At 39.9% G+C, this 23,804-nt stretch overlaps 1 protein-coding gene across 3 annotated transcripts in view; it reads left to right on the top strand.

The window, feature by feature from the left end:
* Positions 1-462: 462 nt before the first annotated feature.
* The window catches only part of LOC108318922 (uncharacterized), a 36,643-nt gene continuing 13,301 nt past the window's right edge, over positions 463-23,804 (top strand). For 2 of the 3 annotated variants that reach the window (XM_017549912.2, XM_052878963.1), the window contains exons 1-10: positions 463-908; positions 1,672-1,793; positions 1,885-2,036; positions 12,453-12,534; positions 12,617-12,653; positions 19,778-20,037; positions 20,509-20,751; positions 20,910-21,011; positions 21,147-21,197; positions 21,427-21,511. In XM_017549912.2, the coding sequence (XP_017405401.1) occupies positions 728-908; positions 1,672-1,793; positions 1,885-2,036; positions 12,453-12,534; positions 12,617-12,653; positions 19,778-20,037; positions 20,509-20,751; positions 20,910-21,011; positions 21,147-21,197; positions 21,427-21,511 (1,315 nt within the window). In that variant the 5' untranslated portion in view covers positions 463-727. The remainder of the gene's footprint in view (positions 909-1,671; positions 1,794-1,884; positions 2,037-12,452; positions 12,535-12,616; positions 12,654-19,777; positions 20,038-20,508; positions 20,752-20,909; positions 21,012-21,146; positions 21,198-21,426; positions 21,512-23,804) is intronic. The other variant, XM_017549913.2, reaches the window with a different exon arrangement.

The raw sequence follows: 23,804 nt of genomic DNA, 5'->3' as shown, positions 1-23,804 counted from the left end.
ACGAGCTTAATTAAATTAAAAGAATTACTTCTCAAATAATAGGTTTAATCCTTTTCGACATCCCTATTTATGTACGAATGTCTCAATTGGGTCCTCATCTTTTAAAGTGTATCAAAATGGTCCCTAATTTTGAAAATTGATATCAATTGAGTCCTTTCCGTTAAGTTGACTGGACGGCGTTACAAAAATTGATGAGTGGATGCTGAGATGACGAACGAACGCTCGTCCACCAGCGAACGAACGCTCGTCCATCAGCGAACGAACGCTCGTCCATTTTGATACACTTTAAAAAACGAGGACCCAATTGAGACATTCGGGATGTCGAAAAGGATTAAACCCAAATAAAAACACAAAATATAAGACCAATATAAAATAAAATTACCTACGACTAACAAATATATTTTATTATATATATATATATATATGTGTGTGTGTGTGTGTGGAAGAATGCTTACTCAGAAAATAAATGGAATTACTGTAGAAAAACAGTGACAATGTTGGAAAGTGTACAACAATCCTGGTACTTAGTTTTAGGTTAGAGAAAAGAGACAAGGAGAACATGGCATGAATAATATAATGAATCACAACAACAACAACAAAACGTGTGTGCATCGTGCTTGTTCGTAACCAAACTCATTTTTCGCAATTGCCAGATCTCTTCATCCAATTGCAACACAGAAGAGCAGAAGATTCTTGAGAGAGCGGGAGAGAAGAGAAGAAATCGGAAATGGGTTGCCGAAACAGGGACTTCTTCGCAGATAATCATTCTTCACCTTCTTTTGATTCGCTGAGCGAGCCCTTACTTTTTACCACCATGTTCATCGTAGGTCTCCCAGTAGATGTTCATGTCAAGGATGGTTCTGTGTATTCTGGAATCTTCCACACTGCTTCTGCTCATTCCGATTATGGTTCACTTCTTCTTCCTATCTCTTTCCTTTCTTCACACTTCCATTTCTGGGGTTTTCATCTGGAGTGCCTTTCTTTGTCTTTCATTTCTTTCTGTTGAAGCATTAATCATAGATCCTGAAATTGTGGATTGTTTTTAGCTTCAATTATTTTGTTCTTAGCCGATAAAATATGAGGAATTGATATGGAATAAATTCTGTCATCGAATTTATTTCTTCTAGTTGTAGCATTGTTTTAGGTTAAATTATTCATTTATTTGCTTTAGACTTTAAGTTTCAGTCCCTGATGAGAAATCGGCAGTCCTTATGATGCATAAAAGTTAAATTTTGTTGCTATCAATACTAATAGATAAAACTCTCTAATGATATAAAACCGTTATAAAAACTTTTCTGGTTGTAATCATTCTCTACAAAATAAAAAACTTTGCAAAATTAAAACTTGCTACTTTCCAATATAAGAACTGAAATGGAATATGAGATAACTGCTGAGACTAAATGAATAATATAACTGCTGTTTTAGTATTGGATCTAGGATTACTGAGTGAACTCGTTTACATGAGAAGTTTAATTAGCTTTTGGGGGTAAGAAGAGCATTAAATCATCTTGTTTATGATTATATAGACAGATTAAAATGGGTTATCAGCAAAGTCAGATGTTTTTTTAATGTTTTAATTATTAAGTTTTGGCATAAAGCCTCATTTGAGTTTTAGTGAACATCTTTCATATTACTAAAACTCATCATTCCTTTGCTTTATGCCATAACCAGGTATTGTTTTAAAGAAAGCAAGGATGACCAAGAAGGGAAAAGGCAACACCAATGTTGGAATTGAGGGCTTTGTGGATACATTGGTGATTGTATCCAGTGATCTTGTGCAAGTTGTTGCTAAGGTAAGGCACGGCTTGCAATGTATCCACATATGCATTCAAACATATCGAACTGGAGTGTAATTAACTAATGTACGTATTGCTTTGTGCATAGGAAGTAATGCTTCCTGCAGATGGTGTTGGTGAAAACATAACTGGTGATGATGAAGACGCTGATGCACATAATGTATCTTCTGAGAGTCTAACGTGTGAGGTAGAGAATCATACAAAGCCCTTAATGGATGCAAAACAAGTTAATCAATCAAGGTACTATGGTATCTCCAATCAAATTTGTTCACATGCATGGAGAGATGTGTTTTATGCATACTTGAGTTAGTTTTTACTGTTTTATAACCGACATCCTATGGAAGCATTCGTTTTATGTTCTTTGTTTGCCTATTGCCTTCTTATCCTTTGGTTTACACTTTTTCTATGGCCAAAAATGTCCCCTCGAATACCCTATACACACATCCTGACATGCCATTGTTGAGTAGTCTTCTCTACAAAAGTTACCGTTTGAATAAGTGGGTGCTTTCCTGCCATTTGCTAATTTCCATTGGCTGAAACTGAAGTTAATGTGTTTAAATGCTCTCACAACTTCAATTTTCTGGTTGCTCAAGGATCCATGTTCTTATTTATCGAGCAAAATATGTATACCTATAATTTTTGTTCAACATCAATTTTTCTGTTTCTCCTTTGGCTCTTGTGTAAATTTGTTCTCCTCGAGTAACCTCTTCATTATGAAAATGTTGATCATGAAGCTTTGCCCATTTAAAGTTCTGGTTAAATTTTTTATTATGAAAGCTTAGGATTCACAGCTTATCTTAGAAAAACAGTAATATAGGAAAAGGCTACAAAAGGAATACAGGTGTCAGGTGGCGTGACTTGTGTCCAACAGGATTATATGTGTTGTTCATCAGCTTTGGTCATACATACATAACATGATCAAGATTGCATACCTGTAGTGGGGGCTTACGCCTCCTAGCCCTTTGATTTGGACATGTTAAAGCTACCTTGTTAATTAGTAGTTGAGGTGCTACAAAATGGTATTGAGATATATTTTATCATGATATGTGGGTTAAAATTATTGAGCACAATAGGAAAAGGGTTGTGTTTCAAATTTCCCTTTCGTGAGAGGGAGAGACATTAAGTTGGTCATCCATTTTTGTCTCTGAAGAAAGATCTCTAAGGCTTTGTTCTTTTGAGTGGATTTGAGAGGATTTGAAGATAAATTTTTTTTGTCGTTTATTTGAGTGAATTTGGAGGTAAATGAGAGTGAATTTGGAAATAAAATTTGTGAGAATTAGTATAGAATTGTATTGACGTGACAAATTAAAAAAATTTATTTCCAAATTCACTCTCATTTACCTCCAAATTCACTCAAATAAATGACAAAAAATTTTATCTTCAAATCCTCTCAAATCCCCTCAAATCCACTCCCTCAAATCCACTCAAAAGAACAAGGCCTAAATAATGTATTTCATGATAAGATCAAAGGAAACTAAACTAACATAAAAACACTTCATGCTAGAATCAATAGTTTACTGCGTGTGAAACCCTTCTTAGTAGAAACTAAATTTATAATCTTACATAGGTCAATGGCATTTCCACATTGTATATGTTAGGTTCCTGAGTAGGAAACCTAACTAATCACGATCATAGTAGGCAGAAAAGATAATGAAAGAATGAATTTATCTTTATTGATGTTAATAGAATTCTGTAAACAAAGGATAGTTGGGAGCATAACCTCCCTCACATGACTGTAGTAGCCTGTTAACAAACTCAATAATCAAAACATACCCCAAACAATAGACTCTAACCCTATTTATTTTAAATATTTCCCGCCCATCTTCTACGGAATATTTTCCTAGAATATAGCCTTATTTACTATAATTATCTTATACTGAATATTTCTCCATGATATAGTTCTATTTACTATAATTATTTCCCGCCCATCCTCACTGCTACAATAGTTAGGATTCTTCAATTGATCGGCTCCATATCTTCAGTTCTTTCCACTGTTTGAATCGAGCCTTCACCGCCTTCAGCCGTTCACCGCCTTCCATCGTCCGGCTCGACATCTCCTCGCCTTCCACCGTTCGGTGCTCTTCTTCTTCTCCCTTACTGCCTTCCACCGTTCGGCTTGACCTCTCCCCGCCTTCCACCGTTCGGTGTCCTTCTTCTCTCATATACTCTCTTCTTCTCTCGTATACCTTCTGATAGATATATTATATCTTTTATCTTTTAGTTAGTTTGTTATTATTTCTCATTTGTATTTTGGGCTTAGCCCATATTTCTTCTATTATAAATAGAGAACCCTATGTGCGTATTTAACACAAGGGAGATTAATCTAAATATAGTTTTTCATTATATTCAACATGGTATCAGAGCAAGTTCTCTGATCCTCTTTTGGTGGTCTCTGCTGTCTGCCGGCGGCCGGCCGCCATGGCCGCCGGCAGCCCCTAAAATCTCAGTGGGCAGTCCATTTTTCTTCTTAAATCTCTGCCACAGTCAGCACCAGTCCAGACCTAGTGTGCCACTGCTGTCGCCGCCACTTTCCGCTGCCGCACTGCTAACTCCAGCCACCGTCGCTGCCGCCGCTGGCCACCGTCACAGATTCGATGGGTGACCTACGGATCTGGACCGTCTCTTCGAGCGACGGCCAACCATGTCGGTTTCGAGAGCCACCTCTCAGTCACGCGCCGCCACGCAACACTTCTTTTCGGCCAGTCCGCCGCCGCCTTGTCGCCGGCCACCGTCACAGTTCCGTCCGGCGACCACTGGATTTGGTTCGCCTCTTCACGCGACGACCAACCCCACCGGTGCCGACGTCTGACTCTTTCCCACGCTCTGCCACGCGCCGCTTCTTCTCCGTCAGATCTCGGGTGCGTGCTTGTCACGCGCCGCCTTCCAAGCATCGACATCAAACCGCGACGCTTCCGGTTGTCTCGCCGGACCTCCCTCTCTCTGTTTAGACCTTCCAGAGCAGCCATTGCTACCATCTTCGTTTGTCTTCAAAGCATCTTCATCTCGCCGCACGTTCCGCATTGTCGGACCTTCCTTTCTGCGTTGTGTGCTTCGTCTCAACTGCTGATGCCGTTCCAGCATCGTTTTCCGCTATACAGGCACCGTTTGCCGCTGTCCGGCGCCGTTTGCCGCTGTACCGCGCCGTTTGCCGCTGTCCGGCGCCGTTTGCCGCTGTACCGCGCCGTTTGCCGCTGTCCCGCGCCGTTTGCCGCTGTCCAGGCGCCGTTTGCCGCTGTCCAGGCGATGTTTGTCGCTGTTTGACATCGTTCGTCATTGTCTGCCGCTATCCGTTGTTTCCCACTGTCCGCAGCTGTCCGTTGCCGACCACCTTCCGCTGCCAACTACCGTCTCAGATAGACGCAACTGCGTCAGTTCTTCTTGGGCTAGAGTTTAGCCCGATCTTCTTGTGATACACTGCTAAGTATCACCACTTGGGAGTTTTCCAGCAAAGAATTTTGGACCTCCAACATGTCTTTGGATCTTTGATGCCTTTGTTTCAGCATTGTAGCTTAATATTTTGTTTTGTTTTAGTGGTCCAACAATTGTGATATTTCACATTTCCGCCCTTCACTCTAAGGGGGAGTACGTTTCCAAGACACTGCAAGTCACATAAATATGGGTGTAGTCCCTGCAGTTTTGTAGATTTCAGCTACTACTGTTGATCCCGTCACCCATCCATCATTGATGAGGATTTAGTATAGTCCGTGCAGTTTTGTAGCTCTTAGCTTTCAGCTACTACTGTTGATCCCGTCACTCATCCATCATTGATTGGGAATCAGTCCTTGCAGTTTGTCATTGTCCACCACTGCTCTCCTTCATTCACTTTTGAAGTTGAAGTTTCACAAGCTGTTGTTAGTCCATCTATGTTTGCCTCACACTCTTGAAGACAAATCATCTAGTTCAACACTGAGTTCATCTATTCCAAGCTTAGTTCATACAATTTGTATGCTCCAGCTTGAGGGGGAGTGTTAGATATATTATATCTTTTATCTTTTAGTTAGTTTGTTATTATTTCTCATTTGTATTTTGGGATTAGCCCATATTTCTTCTATTATAAATAGAGAACCCTATGTGCGTATTTAACACAAGGGAGATTAATCTAAATATAGTTTTTCACTATATTCAACACCTTCCAACCTCTAACATTACCCACCGCCTGATGTTGAACCTTGTCCTTAACGTTGAATTCTGGATATTGATCTTTGATAGTCATTACATCTTCCCACGTTGCTCCATCCGGTCTCTCCTCTTGCCATTCTATTAACACTTGTTGCACCTCGTCCTCCCCTTGTATCTATCTTTCTATCCAAAATTCTGATAGGCCAAAAGGACGTTCCATCCACTTGCAAGTCTGTTGGCAATTCCTTCTCCACACTTCTTTCACCCACTGCCTTCTTCCACTGGGATACATGGAACACCGGGTGTATCCGTGCGGTATCGGGCAATTGGAGCCTAAAAGCCACCTCTCTGACCTTCTGTGTAACTTGGAAAGGCCCAAAATACTGAGTGGTTAACTTAGGATGTAGTCTGAACGGCATAGAACTCTGCTTGTGCGGTCTGATCTTTAAGTACACCCAATCCCCAACCGCTACATCTACTGGTCTCCTATTTTTATTGGCCTATTTCACCATCAGTTCTTGAGCTCGTGCTAAATGAAATTTTAGCTGTTTCAGCTTCCTCCCTTGTCTGCAACTCCTGACCTACGACTTCCACTAAGGTTTCCCCTGGTATGAACCTGTGCAATGAAGGGGGAGATCTCCCATACACTGTTTTAAATGGAGTGCACCTTGCCGCTTCTTGGTAGCTAGTATTGTACCAATACTTAGCCCATGGTAGTACATAACTCCACCCCTTTGGTTGTTCTGAGCAGAAACATCTCAGATAACCCTCCAACACCCTGTTTAACACCTCGGTCTACCCGTCCGATTCAGGATGATAGGCTGTGCTCATCTTTAGTTGGGTCCCCTGCAGTTTGAATAACTCCTTCTAGAAAACAGTCAAAAACAGTGGATCCCTGTCACTAACAATAGATATTGGTACCCCATGCAGCCGGACAATCTCCTTAACAAATACCTTAGCTATGGTGCGGGCTGAATAGGGATGTTTCAGTGGTAAAAAATGCCCATATTTACTAAGACAGTCCACCACCACCATTACGACATCATCCCTTGGGATTTGGGCAACTTCACTATAAAATCCATGCTCACTTCCTCCCAAATGACGTTGGGTATGGGCAAAGGTTGTAGCAACCCTTGTGGGGAGGATGACAAATATTTATGCTGCTGGCATACCAGGAAGCTTGCAACGAAGTCAGTCACTGCTTTCTTCATTCCTATCCAATAAGTGATTGAGCTACCTTGCTATAAGTCATGTGAAATTTAGCTATTAGCTTAGGTACCCAGGCTGATTGAGCTGAAATCACGAGCCTTCCCTTGTAGTGCAATCTGTCGTGCTCCATGGTAAAAGCTGGGTGCGAGTTGGATCCCTTTTAATGTCTCCCATTATCCTTTTCAATGCCTCATCCTCCTCAACCTCCTTCAAGATCTCCCCAAAATCTTGCCAATAAAGCCTGGCCACAACCCTCAACTCTTTCTCTTCTTCTATAACTTCCTCCCTCTTTCGAGATAGGGCATCGACAACCCTATTGGTAACCCCAGACTTATACATAATTTCAAAATCATATCCTAGGAGCTTTGCAATCCAATTCTGCTGATTCTGGGTGGTGATGCGCTGCGCCAATAGGTATCTAAGGCTCCTTTGGTCAGTGTGAACCATAAATCTATGGCCCAATAGATAGGGTCTCCAGTGTTATATGGCCATGACCAAAGCCATAAGTTCCTTCTCGTATATCGATTTATTCAACAATCCCTCAGATAAAGCCTTGCTGAAGAAAGCAATGGGCCTTTTTCCTTGTGTGAGGACTGCTCTACTCCTCCTGATGCATCACACTGAATATGGAAAGGTTGGTCAAAGTCAGGTAAAATCAATACCGGTGCAGTGGTAATGGCCTCCTTCAATCTAGTCATGGCTACATCAGCCCGCTCAGTCCATGTAAACTGCCCCTTCTTAAGCAACTCGGTCAACGGCGATCTTCCCATAATCCTTCACGAAACGCCTGTAATACCCTGTCAACCCTAGGAACCCCCATAAAGCCTTCAATGTTCTGGGTTTTTCCCAATCCAGCACAACCCTCACCTTCTCTTGGTCCATGTCCACCCCCCTTTCTGAAATCAGATGGCCCAGGTATCTTATCTGGACTTTGCCAAATTCACATTTCTTCCTGTTGGCCACTTAGCTGTTCTCCCCCAGTTTCCTCAACACTAACCCCACATGCTCCAAATGCTCCTCCCAAGATTGGCTAGAAACCAATATGTCATCAAAGAGCACTAAAACAAATTTTCTCATATAGGGTTGCATCAGACTGTTCATAGCGCTTTGGAAGGTTGCAGGTGCGTTGGTGAGGCCAAAGGGCATCACCATGAACTCATAATGACCTTGATGAGTCCGGAAAGCCGTCTTCTCAATATCCCCTTCCACCATCCGAATCTGATGGTATCCTGCCTTCAAATCTATTTTAGAGAATACCGAGCTCCCCTCAATTCATCCAATAACTCTTCTATTATAGGAATGGAAAATTTGTCAGGTACAGTGGCTCGGTTCAGAGCTCTATAGTCCACCCAAAACCTACAACTGCAATCCTTCTTCTTAACTAATATAATTGGGCTTGAGTATGGACTGGTGCTCGGCCTGATGATCCCTGTCTTAAGCATCTCGGTCACCTGTTTCTCAATTTCGCCTTTCATCACGTGGGAGTATCGATATGGCCTTACATTTACTGGGTCCGCCCCCTCCTTCAGCGGTATCTGGTGTACCATGCCTCTGTCCGGAGGTAATCCTTTGAGCTCGTGGAATACCCTTGAATATTGGTCTAAAATCTGACCTATTGCCTGTCTTTGCGCCCCTGTCAATCCCTGGTCGTCTCCTTCCTCACTCCTTCCTATCCTCCCTAACTCCCACACTAACATCCAGGCTTCCACCTCTTTCATTTTGAACAATGTTCCCGGTTCAACCAATCTTCTAGCTAAAGTAGGGTCCCCTCTTATGGTCACCTTCCTCCTCTCGTCCCCTCTTATGGTCCCCCAAGATTACATCTACTCTGCCCAATTCAAAAAGATGGAACTTGTTCGTGACCTCTGCTTCTCCTATGTGAATCACTACCTCTTCACAACACCCTCTTGTCTTCTTTTTCTGTCTCCCAAGCTCACCAGATATGGTGGAGTATCTACCACGGGTAATCCCAGCTCTTTTACCAGTTCCTTGCTTATGAAGTTGTGGCTAGCGCCTGTCCATCAAGATCAACACCTGCTTCTTCCCTATCTGTCCATGTAACTTCATCGTCCTTGGTTGGGTAAGGCCCCCAGTTGAGAAGGCCGACAACTCCATCTGCATCTGGTCGAGTTCAGTCTCAGCTTCTTCACTTTTCTCCTCATCTTCTGCCAGTATAACCATCCGAAGACTCCTTTCTGGACATTGGTGGCTTGGACCGAACAGTCCCCCACACCTGAAGCACCTCCTTTCTTCCCTTCGTTTCACAAATTCCGCATAGGGCAAATTCCTCATGTTTCTTCCCTTGTTTTCGAAACCGGATCAGCCTATCCCCTCCCTTGGGTTCCTTCCTTTCTTCTGGACCCCACAATCTCCGTGCCTCCCGCTCGGCTCTCCTTAGTAGCTATCGCTCGGCTTTGGTTAGGTCAATTGAACTCCATCCGCGTCACCGCACCGTTCGGTTTCCCCCAAAACTGATTCTTAATCATACTTCCGCCCCCAGCCTTCGTGCCCCCGTGGAGCTCCTCCATGTCCAATGCCATTCTCATGGCGATTATCAACTCCTGCGGGTGAAGCAACCGCACTTGATTACGAATCTGCTCCTGTAACCCTGCCATAAGGTACCCCATCAGCTGTTCTTCGGCCACTCCTTTTGTCTGGCCCACCAAGATTTCAAAATCTTGGATGTATTCTTCCACGGAACCCGATTGCTTACTGGCCGCCAATCTCTCGAAGACTGATCCCCTGTTTCTTCCTCCGAAACGGATCACCAATGCCTCCTTTAAGCCCGCCCACGAACGGTTCCTGGCCTTCTCCCTCCAAAATCTAAACCAATATCCGACACTTCCCTCCATACTGATGTAGGCAAGGCACACCTTCTCTTCCTCCGACACCCCTTGTAGTTCAAAAAATTTCTCAGCTCTATTGATCTAATTCAACGGATCAATTCCTTAGAAAACGGGTAAATCTACCCTCTTCCTCCAATTTGGTTGCTCCTCCTGGCGTCTGCCCTCTCTTCCTCCAACGTCTTCCCCTTGCCTACTTTTGTTTTCATTAATAGAAGCTTGACTATCGTCCGAATGTTGGCCGTCCCGGTTGTGGCCTCGACCACCCAATATCCTCATGATTTCTTGCAAATCTTGGCGCATTGCTGTAGACTCTTGGCGCATTGCTGCAAAATCTTGTCGCAACGCCACTGTCTCAGCCTTCATTCCATCAACCGCAATTTCAATCGTTTCCAGTCTTCCCTCCACAACGTTCAATCTTCCTTCCATTCTTCCCTCCATCACGCCTTTCACTCCTCTCAACAGGATCTGACAGGTCAGACCAATTGTTAGGTTCCTGAGTAGGAAACCTGATTAATCACGATCACAGTAGGCAGAAAAGATAATGAAAGAATGAATTTCTCTTTATTGATGGTAATAGAATTCTGTAAACAAAGGATAGTTGGGAGCATAACCTCCCTCACAGGAGTGTAGCCGTGATAGGCGACGCTCCGAGGAGAAGACGAAACTCGCGAGATTTGGACTCCTCGAGGCATCCTTGACATTGATGCGCAGCGGAAAGAAGCAGAGGAAGCAAAAGAGGCAGCGAAAATAGCAGAAGAACTAAGAACCCTAGGTTTGGGATTTAATCAGTGAAAACTCTAGGATTGAAGGTAAGGGAGGATTTACTCGGTGGAGAAGAAGATCTGACCGATGGAACTGAAGGAAATCTAAGAAATAACCTAGAGGCGGAAGAAACCCTAGGCTCCTGATGATGTTCAGTGAAGGTTCAGCGATGATGAGGATTAGGTTTGTGGTTGAAGAGCTTTCGAGAGAGAAAACGTAGGTGAGGACGCGAAATGAGGATATGGAAGCTATGCTGATGGAATCTCGTGAGGGAAAAGGCATGTGTGGCAGTAGACCTGATGCAAGCCACGAGGAAGCTAGTAATTGGTGAGAGTGGCGTGAGATGGATGCTACGGAGGAGAGAGAATCTGATAATGGAAAATGAGAGAATGATAACGTGAGATAGAAGGTGGCTAGAGGAGATCCTTTGGGATTCTCTAGCCTTGACTTTCAAGGTAATTAAATTCTGGAGTTTTCTTTACAGAAAGTTTAATTCATTATTCTCAAAAGTATCTTACAAGAGGTGGTGACATGGCTATATATAGGACTAAAAGTCCCTCCTATCTAGCACATGCCTAACACCTTTTACACATGTTTTAATAAAAGTAAAAGAAATACTATACTAAACTAATTGGGCTTGGGCCTCGTCTATCAAGCCGCCTGTTAACAAACTCAATAATCAAAACATATCCCAAACAATATACTCCAACCCTATTTATTTTGAGTATTTCCCGTCCATCTTCTACGGAATATTTCCCTAGAATATAGCCTTATTTACTATAATTATCTTATACTGAATATTTCCCTATAATATAGCTCTATTTACTATAATTATCTTATACTCAATATTTCCCCATGATATATTTCTATTTACTATAATTATTTTCCGCCCATCCTCACTGCTACAACAGTTAGGATTCTTCAATCGATCGGCTCCAGTTCTTCACTTCTTACCATCGTTCGAATCAAGTCTTCATAGGCTTTAACCGTTTGGCTCGATTCCTCACCGCCTTCCATCGTCCGGCTCGACATCTCCTCGCCTTCCACCGTTCGGTGCTCTTCTTCTTCTCCCTTACCGCCTTCCACCGTTCGGCTCGACCTCTCCTTGCCTTCCACCGTTCGGTGTCCTTCTTCTTCTCTCATATACTTTCTTCTTCTCTCGTATACCTTCCAACCCCTAACAGTATACCTATTTGGAGCATTATGCTTTGTTGTTTTCATTTGGAAATGGACATTGAAGTAGTCCTTATTTGCAAAAGCTAGATATACATTTTTGTGAATATCATTTTTCTTGACTTATTTCAGTAATGTTCTAGAGTCCATCCTTTCATGCTCTTTAATGTCCCCTGCAACTGAGACCCTTTTAAGGAGAACAAAGAAAAGAAAATGGACTTTTAGTTACATAAATATGGGGATAACTCTACTTTTTCAGAGCTAAAAACTTAAATTATTACAGAGTGGGGAAAACTCTACTTTCAATGATAAAAACTTAAACTATGATAGGTTAATATACATTTTTGCAATTGTATTTATTTTATATAAATATATCATGTAACTGTTAAGATTTTTCTTTCTGGAGTAAAAGTATCTTCTTGCACCTAATGGATTCCGGTTTTTTTAACTAGAGAATTTGGATTTGCTAGAAAAGGTATTGTAAAATTACAAATTTATGCAATTATTTTATTTCATTCTTGTGTTTTTGCCAATTTTTATTTTACAGACAAGTCGGAGATGAAAGGTCAAACTTAGAAGGGAAAGCCCATGACCACATACAGAAGTCTGAGGTTTTTAATGAAAAAAATGTATGTAGACACATATTGGGCAGGATTTCCATAAATTTTGATGGTTTTAATTTTTTATTTCTAAAGCTCTGATATTCGGCAGGATGAAAAGATTCAAAGTCCCAATTCAAGGCATGAAAGTGAGTTAGATTTCTCCAAAATCTACTGTATGCAAAATTATCCTTAGTCAGTGTATACTGAGATGGCATAAGTATAATGATTCTGGATATTTGTGTTGTGCACTTTAGCAAATTTTGCATGTAAAATGATGTGCACGATAACCAAATTTGTTATCCTGATTATGGTTTTAAAAGGCATTCCAAAATTATGGGATTTCACTCAACTTCAAAATTTTGGGCTTAGTGCAGACACATTGCTACTGTAATTGTGGCTGCATTTGCCCACAATTTTCCTCAGTGTCAAGAATTGTGACAACCACACGGCAATTGCAAATTGAAACCTTGACCTTGATATAAAGATTTATTTGTGGGCTTAGAGGAAGGATTTAGAGCTACAACCAACAAAATGAATTCTAATAGATTGATTCTTCCATGTCTTTTTCATTCAGTCATGTTAGAATATATAGGTTCAGTACAATACAAGCATTGACTCTCTGCACTTGTGGCAACTAAAAAGGAATATAGAAAAAGGAATTATTTCAACTTCATCACAGCTGTAACAAATTAGTGTTATGCTGTGAGAACATTCTAGATGTAGTCACTCAAATGTGAAGGCCTCCTGGTGCCCTATTTATTTGGGCTGCAATGTTGATAGCATGGGCCTCAACCTTATGAATATCCACTGTTGAAAAAGCCACCTTTGTTCTCAATTTGAACTTTTTTGTGGATTGGCATCTTTTACTATCTTGGTATCTGTAAAGCTCTGATTACATAATATTAAGAAGTGGATTTTAAATCTAAGTCAACCTACTGGCTTGTTAGGTGAGGTTTGCACCTAAATATATACTTTAAATTAGCCTTATATTTAGTCAATGTGGAACTTTCAGCACACCCCTCTCACGTCGAGGTATATACATCTTGTGCGTGAGACTAGACATTAATGGGTGGTCCGATAACGGTCTGATAGCGGTTGGAATGATATGCCCAACAAACCTATTGATGGCAACCTCCTTGGCTAGGTTGGGCCAAAGCTAGGAGATGTGCATGTAGGTGTGTGTCCTTGGATGAATGGTGCAGAAATATGGTGGTAAATGGTCCAAGGATGATGAGCTAAGGTATGGATGGGGTAGAAGCTCAAAGCCTCTAGGAGATATGGTGGTGGTGGTGTAGTGTTTGGTTAGACCAACTCAAGGAGGAAGGTGACTAGAAGGGCCTCTAGGGTTGTTATAGTCTTGATCAAGGAAGAGTATAGCCATATTTTGGTAGCATAACATTACTTAATTCCAAGATGAAATACAAGGGTGGAGACACCTCTATTTATAGGCCAAGGGTGTCTCCTTCTAACCCTAAAAGCATGATCTCCCACCTTTGCTCTCATTGGCAAAAAATTAGGCCTTCTAACCTCTCCAATGATGGGAGGACATGTGACTACTCACAAAACACAATTCTCTCCATTCCTAGAGTGCCATGTGGCTACTACTAAAAGTAAATCCTCTCCACTCCTAGGGTGCCATGTGGCTACCTTTTAAAAAGTAAATCCTCTCCAATGGAAGCATGACACATTGCACACACTATCCACTTTGTTTGGATATCCAACTTAAGGAAAATCCTATACTACTTAGGCCTTAATACAAGCCTTAATCAAACCTACACTACATGACCAAATACAAGGTCTAAATAAACCTACGTTACTCTTCAATCTATGCTCCATGATGGCTCCAAAGGTAGCCCACTAGGTAGAGTTGATGTCATCTTCATGGATGACTTCCACTCTCTTGAAAGTGCTTGACCATGGCTAGGGATTTTCTATCATTCCCTCCCTCTTGAAAAGGATTTGCCCTCAAATCAACAAGGCAAACATCCTTATCTTCTTTGGAGTTGTTTTTTTTTTTTTGTGGGCTTCTCCACCAGGGTCAAATACCCATTTTATAACACAAGTTGGAACAAATGTTATAGTAGTGAGTATATGAAGGATATAGCTCCCAAGAAAGATACACCTTGAATCAAATGAGTGATTAAGGTCTTGGAAGGTAGGAGCATGTTTCTTGAAGATCCTATTCCTAACACAAGGATCCTTGAGGTCTTTTCTTGCCATGCTTATAGAGGAAGATGGTAAGGACACCTTTACATCTTTACACAAATCTTTGGCCCTTAACATCATAATTTGCTTGTTGGGGGTACTCTTGAGACTTGTGCATCATGCTTTGACACTTAGAACAAAATGAGTCTTTTATTTTCTTTTTACCTTTTTCTTTTTCTATTTCTTTTTCTATTTTCTTCCTCATTTGCGCTTGATCCTCTTCCACTTGAGAAGGTGTGAGAGAATGAAGTACAAACTTCCTTTTATTATGATTGATGGTTATCGCATTGGTGTGGCCATTATGTAAAGATTCTTTATCAAAAAGCCAAGGCCTTCCCAACAAAATGTGACAAGCATCCATAGGTAATGTCACATAGCACTTTATCTTCATAATTCTGTATGGATAGCTTAACAATCACTTGTAGATTAACTTCCATTTCCTTGTTCTCATTGGTCCATTGAAGTTTATAAGGTTGAGGATGAGGAAAAGTAGCTAATCCAAGCTTGTTAATCAACCTAGTGCTACAACAATTTGAACATGAACCACTATCCACAATAAGAGAACATGTGTTGTCTAAGATTTTGCATCTAGTGTGAAAGATGTTGTCCTTTTGTGTGGACTCTTGTGAACTAGGTTGGTTATGGAGAATTCTTCTTATCATAAGAAGTTCTCCCTCACAAGGGTGGGCATCCTCACTTGTGCCTTCTACTTGCTTCTTTGCGCCTCTTCTCTCACTCTCACTTTCACTTTCAGTTTCTTCTTCTTGGCTACTATAGGCATCATCACCCCTTAAGATCATGATTCTTTTGGTGGGGCACTGTGAGGCAATGTGACCTCTACCAAGACACTTGAAACATTTAATGTTACTAGTGCGAGTATGAGATGATGTTCCCACCCTTGGTCTTTCTCTTTTCTTCTCTTCTCTCTTCTCTTTCCCTAGATTCCTAGAGGGTTCTTCTTCTACTACTTGTTTTCCCTCTCTCTTGTAGTCTTTCTTAATATTAGAGCTAGAGTGAAGCTTGCTTCTCAAAAGTTGTTGTTCCACTTTGATGCTTAATTGTACCAAATCATTCAAATCTTGATATGGTAGCAACTCCACTTTATCTCTAATTTTAGGTTTAAGACCACTAAGAAACCTAGAGATGGTGATCTCATTCTCCTCTCTAGTTCCCGCCCTCATCATATAGAACTCCATCTTTTGCCTATACTCCTCTACACTTAACTCCCTTTGTTGGAGCCTTTGGAGTTTGTCCATAAGCTCTCTATTGTAGTAAGAGGGTATGTGCCTCCTTCTCATGGCACTCTTGAGCTCATTCCAATATTGAATTGGAGGAAAGTTGGAGAGCCTTCTTTCTCTCACTAAGGAAGCCCACCAATTTAAGGCATTCCCTTGAAAACTTAGGGTGGATAAGGAGACTTTTTTTTTCCTCACTAACTTGATGACACTCAAAGCGTTGTTCAACTTTCATTTCCCAATCTAAGTATGCCTCAACATCTTTTCCATGAAAATGGGGGAGGTCTACTTTAACCTCTCTTGGAGGGTGCTCTCTTTAAATTCTAAGTTGGGGAGGTTGATAGTATTGATGGGCAAGCCTACTATCTACCTCATAGTGTGTGGGTTGAGTTGGAGTTCTAGAACTCCTTCTTGTGTGACTCCTACTCATACTCTTGGTTTTGCTCTTGCTTTTCCTAATTTCTTCTTGGGTTTTCTCTTGTTTTTCATTGAGAATTCTAAGTTCCTCATCCAATTTAGCAAGATATTGTTCTCTTTCTATCTTTTCTTTTTCTTTCAAAATAGCTTCTTGCTTTTGCCAATTTTTTAGTGACTTTAGTTCTTTGGCCAAGTTTTTAAAAGTAGGCTTGGTCACGTTACTAGAGTCACTACCAATTTCAAAGGATGTGGTCTTAGACATTCTCAAAGTTTTCAAAAATATGAATGCAACAAACAAATTACTTAGAATTTCAAGAGAAGTTCCCTCGGAGACTTAAGGAAGTAAAAGATGCCCAAGTTCACTTCCAAGAAAGGGAGGTGAATCACAAAAGATTGCTTAAGAACAAAGGTTGTATCTTTTGGAGTCTGATGACCAAAGCAACACAAAAATCATGAGTCAACAAGCTACATCTAAGACATGGGCAAATTCCCAAATATGGTTACATCATCAAAGGCTTGGGCATCCTTCATTTAATCTTATCAAGTCCTTATTTCCCCATTTGTTTACCAAGGAGTCTGTTGAGTCTTTTAATTGTGATATTTGTCAGTTTTCAAAACACCATCGTGTATCTTATCCTATTAGTAATGAAAAGAGTGCTTCTCCATTTGATTTAATTCACTTTGATGTTTGGAGTCCTGTCATAGAATCTATTTCCGGAGCCAAATGGTTTGTTACCTTTATTGACGATTGTACCCGTGTCACGTGGGCATACCATATGAAAAATAAACCAGAAGTTTTCCAAATTTTTGTTAATTTTTTCCATCTAGTCGAAAATCAATTTGGTAAAAATATCAAAACAATCAGGTCTGATAATGGTATTGAATATGTGAATCATGAATTTCTCAATTTTTTCATCTCATAATGGTATTGTTCATGAACTCACATGTGTAAACACCCCTCAACAAAATGGGATTGTAGAAAGAAAGAATCATCACCTTCTTGAAGTAAGTAGAGCTCTTCTTTTTTAAATATTCCAAAAAATTACTGGGGAGACGCTGTGTTAACAGTCAAATATCTCATCAACAGGTTACTCACTCGTATCTTAAATGACATTAGTCCTATAGAGTCTCTATTGTCTTTTGGTCCTTCTCCCCTAATAACGGTTTACGTAATCGAGTCTTTGGATGTGTTGTTTTTGTTCACTCTCATCATCCTAACCGTAGTAAATTAGATCCCAACGCTCTTAAATGTATCTTTATTGGGTATCCTTCTAATAAAAAAGGGTATAAATGTTATCATCCTCAGAGTCGTCACGTCTTTATCACCATGGATGTCACCTTTCATGAAACACAATCCTTTATGTCAGTCCACCACTTTAGGGGGAGAAAGCACTTGAAGTGGATGAACTCTCCTTCTTGTCATTACCATATTTGTCTTTGCAGGATGCCCAAGATCTGAGCAATGAAGCTACCATAGTCCATAGTGAGGAAGAAGAGGAAGAAGACAAATTTTTTGGCAAAAAATATGAAAGAAGAAAACAACCCACTTGGACTCTCGAGCAAGAAAAATTGTCTAATCAGGAGGTGAGGATCCCTGAAGATATCAGTGAGGAGGAGGTAAATATTACTAAGGATTTACCCATTACATTAAGAAATGAAAGAAGATCATGTTCTAAATATCCTATTTCTCAGTATGTTTGCACTAAGAATCTCTCTGATAAGCACATAAGCTTTATTGCTCCCATTAATGCCACAAAAATTCCTACCTCAATCTAGGGGGCCATGAAACTTGAATATTGGAATCGAGCTATGAAAGAAGAGATGAATGCATTAGAAAGAAATTCAACTTGGGAGATTGTTGATAAGCCAAGAGACATGAAGGCAGTAGGATGTAGATGGCTATTCACAGTGAAACATAAGGCAGATGGGACAATAGAAAGATATAAAGATAGATTGGTGGCTATTCCCTAGAATAAAATATGAATATTGTTCTAAATAAAATATTACCCTAGAATAAAATATTTCCCTAGAATAAAATATGAATATTGTTCTAAATAAAATATTTCCCTAGAATAAAATCTTTCCCTAGAATATATATCCCTGAATATCGCTCTAAATATACTAAATATTTCCCGCCTATCCTAACTGCGAGCAGTTAGGTTAGTAACTTCTTCAACTGTTCGGCTCAGGTTCTTCGCTGCTTCCCCCCGTTCGGCTCGAGCTCTCATCGCCTTCAGCCATTCGGCTCGACTTCTCACCGTCTTCCACCGTTCGGCTTGACCTCTCTCCGCATTCCACCGTTCGGCCTGACCTTTCTCCGCCTTCCATCGTTCGGCCTGACCTCTCTCCGCTTCCACTGTTCGACCTTCTTCTCTCCTATACCTTCTTCTCTCATATATATTGTATCCTAACACCAACCCAGAAAACTTTCCCTAAGCAACAAATCCGAGAGGTTGTTCCATATAAATCTCTTCATGCAAATCGTTGTTAAGGTACTCCAGTTGTTAAAAATGCCATTATTAAAGAGCCACCATGGTTATAAATAAAATAATAGAAGCTATCTTTGCCATTGGAGAAAAAGTATATATGGACGGGCCAGATACACTGGTGACAGAAGAGAGATCAGAAGAGACAGTAGCGAACGAAGCCTTGGATGAACAAGAGAAAGAAACCCTAAAATTTCAAGTTACTCCAATCAAGGCACCTTAAAGAGGAAAAAGGGGCAACCTCGATGCTTTGAATCGCTACCTGAGAGGAAACGGGATGCATCACCACTCACGGCGGAAAAGGGAGTTGATCCAAAACTTCGAAAGGAGTTCAGAGCATGTAGGAGCTCCGATGAATGTCTCGTTGACGGCACAGTGGTCGCCTGGTCGAGACAATTAAAATCTTGTGGTCACTAGTTGAAACTAGAACTCTAGCGGTAGTAGACGGCACCGTCGCCGGCAGTGGCGGTAGTTTTGCAGTGGTAAATGTGACAATTTTTTTCCTAAAAGAACCTGGCTCTAGATACCATGTTCAATATAGTGAAAATTATGTATAAGATTAGCCTTCCTTATGTTGAATGTACACTTCGGATACTATATTTGTAATAAAAAAAATATGGACTAAGTTCAAAATACAAATAAAGAATAATAAAAAACTAACTGAAGATATAAAATAAAGATAAGATATGTTTCTAAGATATCTAAGGAAAAAACATTTTACCTTTCTATTTTTCTTCCAATAGTTTTTTACGTTATATTACCAATACCTTTTTAGTTAAACAACTCCTGCTAAATCTAATTTGATTTGGGCTTTAGTATGGACTATGGTTGCCTGAATTTCTTAAATCCCCTCATCCCAGAAAAAGATTATGACATTGCTTACATGATTCTGTTTTCTTATTCAATTCTCTTGTACTTAAATTACAGCTGATACATGTATAGGCCAACAGGTAGCTGTTGAGCATGGAGGCACAGATAGGACATCAAATCCTTCTAATGGCGGATTATTCTGCTGCAGTGCTCCTGCATCTGTTAAAGCCAATGACTGGTTTGGTGAAAGGTCTGTTTCACCAGAGTCTATCTCTACAAATTCAACCCAAGGTGCGGATCTCATCACAGAGTCACATACAGCTAAGCCCATTGAAATATCTGTTCCAAGGAGTACAGATTATACCAGAAATGCTAAGGTAAATAAATCAGTTTAACTTACTTTAAAAGCTTTGGGCAAACAGCTCCGGATAAAAAGAAAAAGATGTAGGTTGGGGATTTATACATCACTGTAAATCATATCAAATGCATTTTTGTTTCTTATTAGATGAATCTTTTTTAAGTGGGGTTTCATTTTGGAATCTTATCTGTTGACATCGATCATCCATCGGACTTTCCACAAATCATATAATTCATCTCTCAAGTCCTCTGTTAGTTACATTATTTCTAAACATATTGATTAGTGATCCATTATTTTTTCATGGTTTGATCCTTAGCTAATGGCATCCACCATTTTAAAATCCTTAGAGTATATTGATTCAAATTTTCAGTATAGTTTCTTTTGCAAACAGCGTAATAGGATTGCTAGTGCCAAGTTTAAGATAATGAGTAATTTCATTCAGTCGGTGTTGGTATGCTTTTAACTTGTTTTTTTCTTGACAATCATTTAGGAATTTAAGCTCAATCCAGCTGCCAAAACCTTCTCTCCATCTTTTGTGAATCCTATATCATCAGCTTCTGTGGCAAATTTGTTATACGTACAAAATAGCTCTCCTGTGGTACCTGTTGGTAGTATTCAACCAGAAGCTGGATTCAACACTTTTGCTTCTCGGCCTTCAGTGCCTGTAAAGGTTGCACAATATAGTAATTTGCCAGTGGGAAATGGTGGAAGTGGCTCTCAGTTTTCACAACCTGTATGTATAAATTAAATTTTCTGATATTTTATCTCATCTGCACTGTGCCTGAATGGGCATGTCTATTCGATAGCAAATGTCATAAATGCAGGAATAATCTAAAACTATATATTATTCAGTACACATTCTAGTTAATTTGATAATTTCTTTAACAACAGATTATTGGACATGTGCCGCATAGAAACCAACCCCTCCGGTATCCTACACACTACACTCCTGTTTTGTCTGAACCTGCTTATATGCAACCAAGCTCTCCTGCTGTAAGTACGAAAAGATCTTATATTCCATGTATCTAATTTGAGTTTTCTTATGTAAATTCTTATAATTGGTTTAGAAGATAATCAGTATTTATATGCTGAAGAATCAACCATATGTTTACCTTTTTCTGAATGCAGGTAATGATTGGACGTTCCCCCCAGTTAGTATATGTTCAGTCACTTTCCCACGTAAGATAGCTTGCTCTGTAACTTTTGGAATTCAATTTGTCCAAGTTAAAAAAAGTTAACCCAAAATTGGAATAAATTAATTACATAGAATATGTTAAAAAACACTAAGGATTTAATATTTACATGGTCGGTCAGATCAATTTGTAGATTTTTTTTTCCTTTAGAAATGTTTATTGCAGTTTTGACCATTATTAGCTTAGTCATTTTACACGTTTACTTATGATTGAAGGATTTAATTCATGGAACACCGACCGTTGCACCAGTCTCGGCTCGCCCTCTGTTGAATCATCATGTACCATTTCCAAAGCAGCAAGGTAAAATCTTAATTTTTATAAGAAAAAAAAAAGGTTGTTTACTGCATTATCTTGTTATGCCCATAACCAGCCCTTGTCAAGGATTACTTTCATGGCTATGCTTGTAGAGATATGCGGTCAAAGATCCAAATTTATCATTGTTATTTGTATCATCTTAATAAACTAGTTAGTTACACGGTGAATGAATAACTAACACATTTTGACATGAACTCAATAATATCTAAACTTTTCTGTTGAGTTTTACTAATGAGATTCTAAAAGGGAACTTACTATGTGTACTTACAAAAACATTTAATGAAAAGTACAACATTATATATTGGAAAGTTGGTACTTTTCATTTTTTGAATCTTTAACAAGTGTTCTAGGAAACTCCTTAACATTTTCCTTTTTGACACCATAGTAGTAAATGAAACTATGCTTATGCTAGAACTGTATATAATCATGTTTGTATAAATCTCTCTATAAACCTATTATAAACTCATAAGAAAAGAACGTAAGATTTAATGAATTGAGCTTCTGATAGGTATCCAGGTATCCAGAATTCACTAAATAGATGTAAAAATATATTACTCAGAAGAACTTAATTAGAAACCACAACTGTTATACCCAAGTGATAAAAACAGAAAAACTTCAACATACAATGTTCCAGGTCTTTCGAGAGGACCGGTCTCTCCATAATTTCCCTTTTACAACCCACTAAAAACTGCCTACCATCATCTAAAATAAAGAAAATATAAAACATAATTATACAACACAACTACAAGAGGTTATAACTACCTACTAGGAATTTATAACTACCTCCCTCCTCTATTTCTTCTCACATAAACATGGCCACTAAACCTATCAATACTCCTCCATGAAGTTTCACCTTGTCCTCAAGGGGAAAAGCAGGAAACTCCTTGCTGATGGTAGTTGTTGCTTCCCAACTATTTTCAAAAGAGGGGAGATGCTGCCACTGGATTAAAACCTCCAAGTCACCATCCTTATTGAATCAGGTATCCAAAAGAGCTTGGGGAGAAATATCAAGGATTAATTCCTCCATTAGTGCAGATGCGAGGGCCTGAATAGGAGTTGTTGGTTGGATTGAGCGCTTGAGGAGAGACACATGGAAGACTGTATGGATTCTGGAGTGAGCAAGAAGTTCTAACTTGTAAGCAACTATCCCTATACGTTCCAGCACCTTGTAGGGGCCATAGAACCTTGGACTTAATTTTTCATTTGGTCGTCTTGCCCAGGACTTTAATCTATAAGGTTGCAATTTAAGATAAACCCAGTCACCAACCTGAAATTCCACCTCCTGCCTATGCTTATTAGCTTGAACCCGATTTTGCTGTTGGGCTTTGCATATATTTGCCTGTAACTCCTGCAAGAGTGCATCACGTTCCTGTTGGAGTTGATTAACACTTTGAACTTTAGATGGAATAGTATTTCCCTTGAAAATTAACGAAGGGTCATGGCCATAGAGAGCTTTGAAAGGGGTCATTTTTGTAAAGGCACTATAATTGGTATTAAACTAGAATTCAGCCCAGGGCGATCACTATGGCCATTTTCTGGGTTGAGACCCTGTCATACACCATAGATAAGTCCCCAAACAACGATTAACAACCTCTGTTTGGCCGTCTGATTGGGGATGGTAGGTTGTGCTAAACTTTAGCTTGGTGCTAGCCTGTCTAAATAATTCACGCCAAAAAGTGCTTAGAAAAAACTTGTCATGGTCAAATACTAGTGTGGAAGGGAACCCATGGAGTTTTACCTCTTCTTTGATGAATAAGTTAGCCACTTGAATTGTTGTAAAAGGATGAGTGAGTGCCAAAAAGTGGGTATGAGAAATAAAGAAGATTGGGATAAAATATCCCTTATGTGTTTAGACTACACATAGGGTAGTTTATTTATATTGTAAGATATGGGCCAATGCCCTTAATACAGAATAGGCTAAGCCTAAATAACAGAAACACACATCTTAACATCTAACACTCCCCCTCAAGCTGGAGCATATAGATCATATGTTCCAAGCTTGTTACAAAGATAATCAATTCTAGGTCCTCGTAAGGACTTAGTGAATATGTCTACCAACTGGTTGCTTGAGTTAACAAACTCAGTCTTGATATCTCCGGATATGATTTTTTCTCAAATGAAATGACAATCAACTTCAATGTGTTTGGTTCTCTCATGGAAGACAGGGTTAGAGCTAATATGGAGAGCAGCTTGATTATCACATATAAGTATCATGTGAGTGACATCTCCAAATTTCAATTCACTAAGCAATTGTTTAAGCCACACAAGCTCGCAAGTA

This window comes from Vigna angularis, chromosome 6, assembly GCF_016808095.1.
Source record: "Vigna angularis cultivar LongXiaoDou No.4 chromosome 6, ASM1680809v1, whole genome shotgun sequence".
Lineage (NCBI taxonomy): Eukaryota > Viridiplantae > Streptophyta > Magnoliopsida > Fabales > Fabaceae > Vigna > Vigna angularis.
This window is presented reverse-complemented; position numbering and strand designations above follow the sequence as displayed.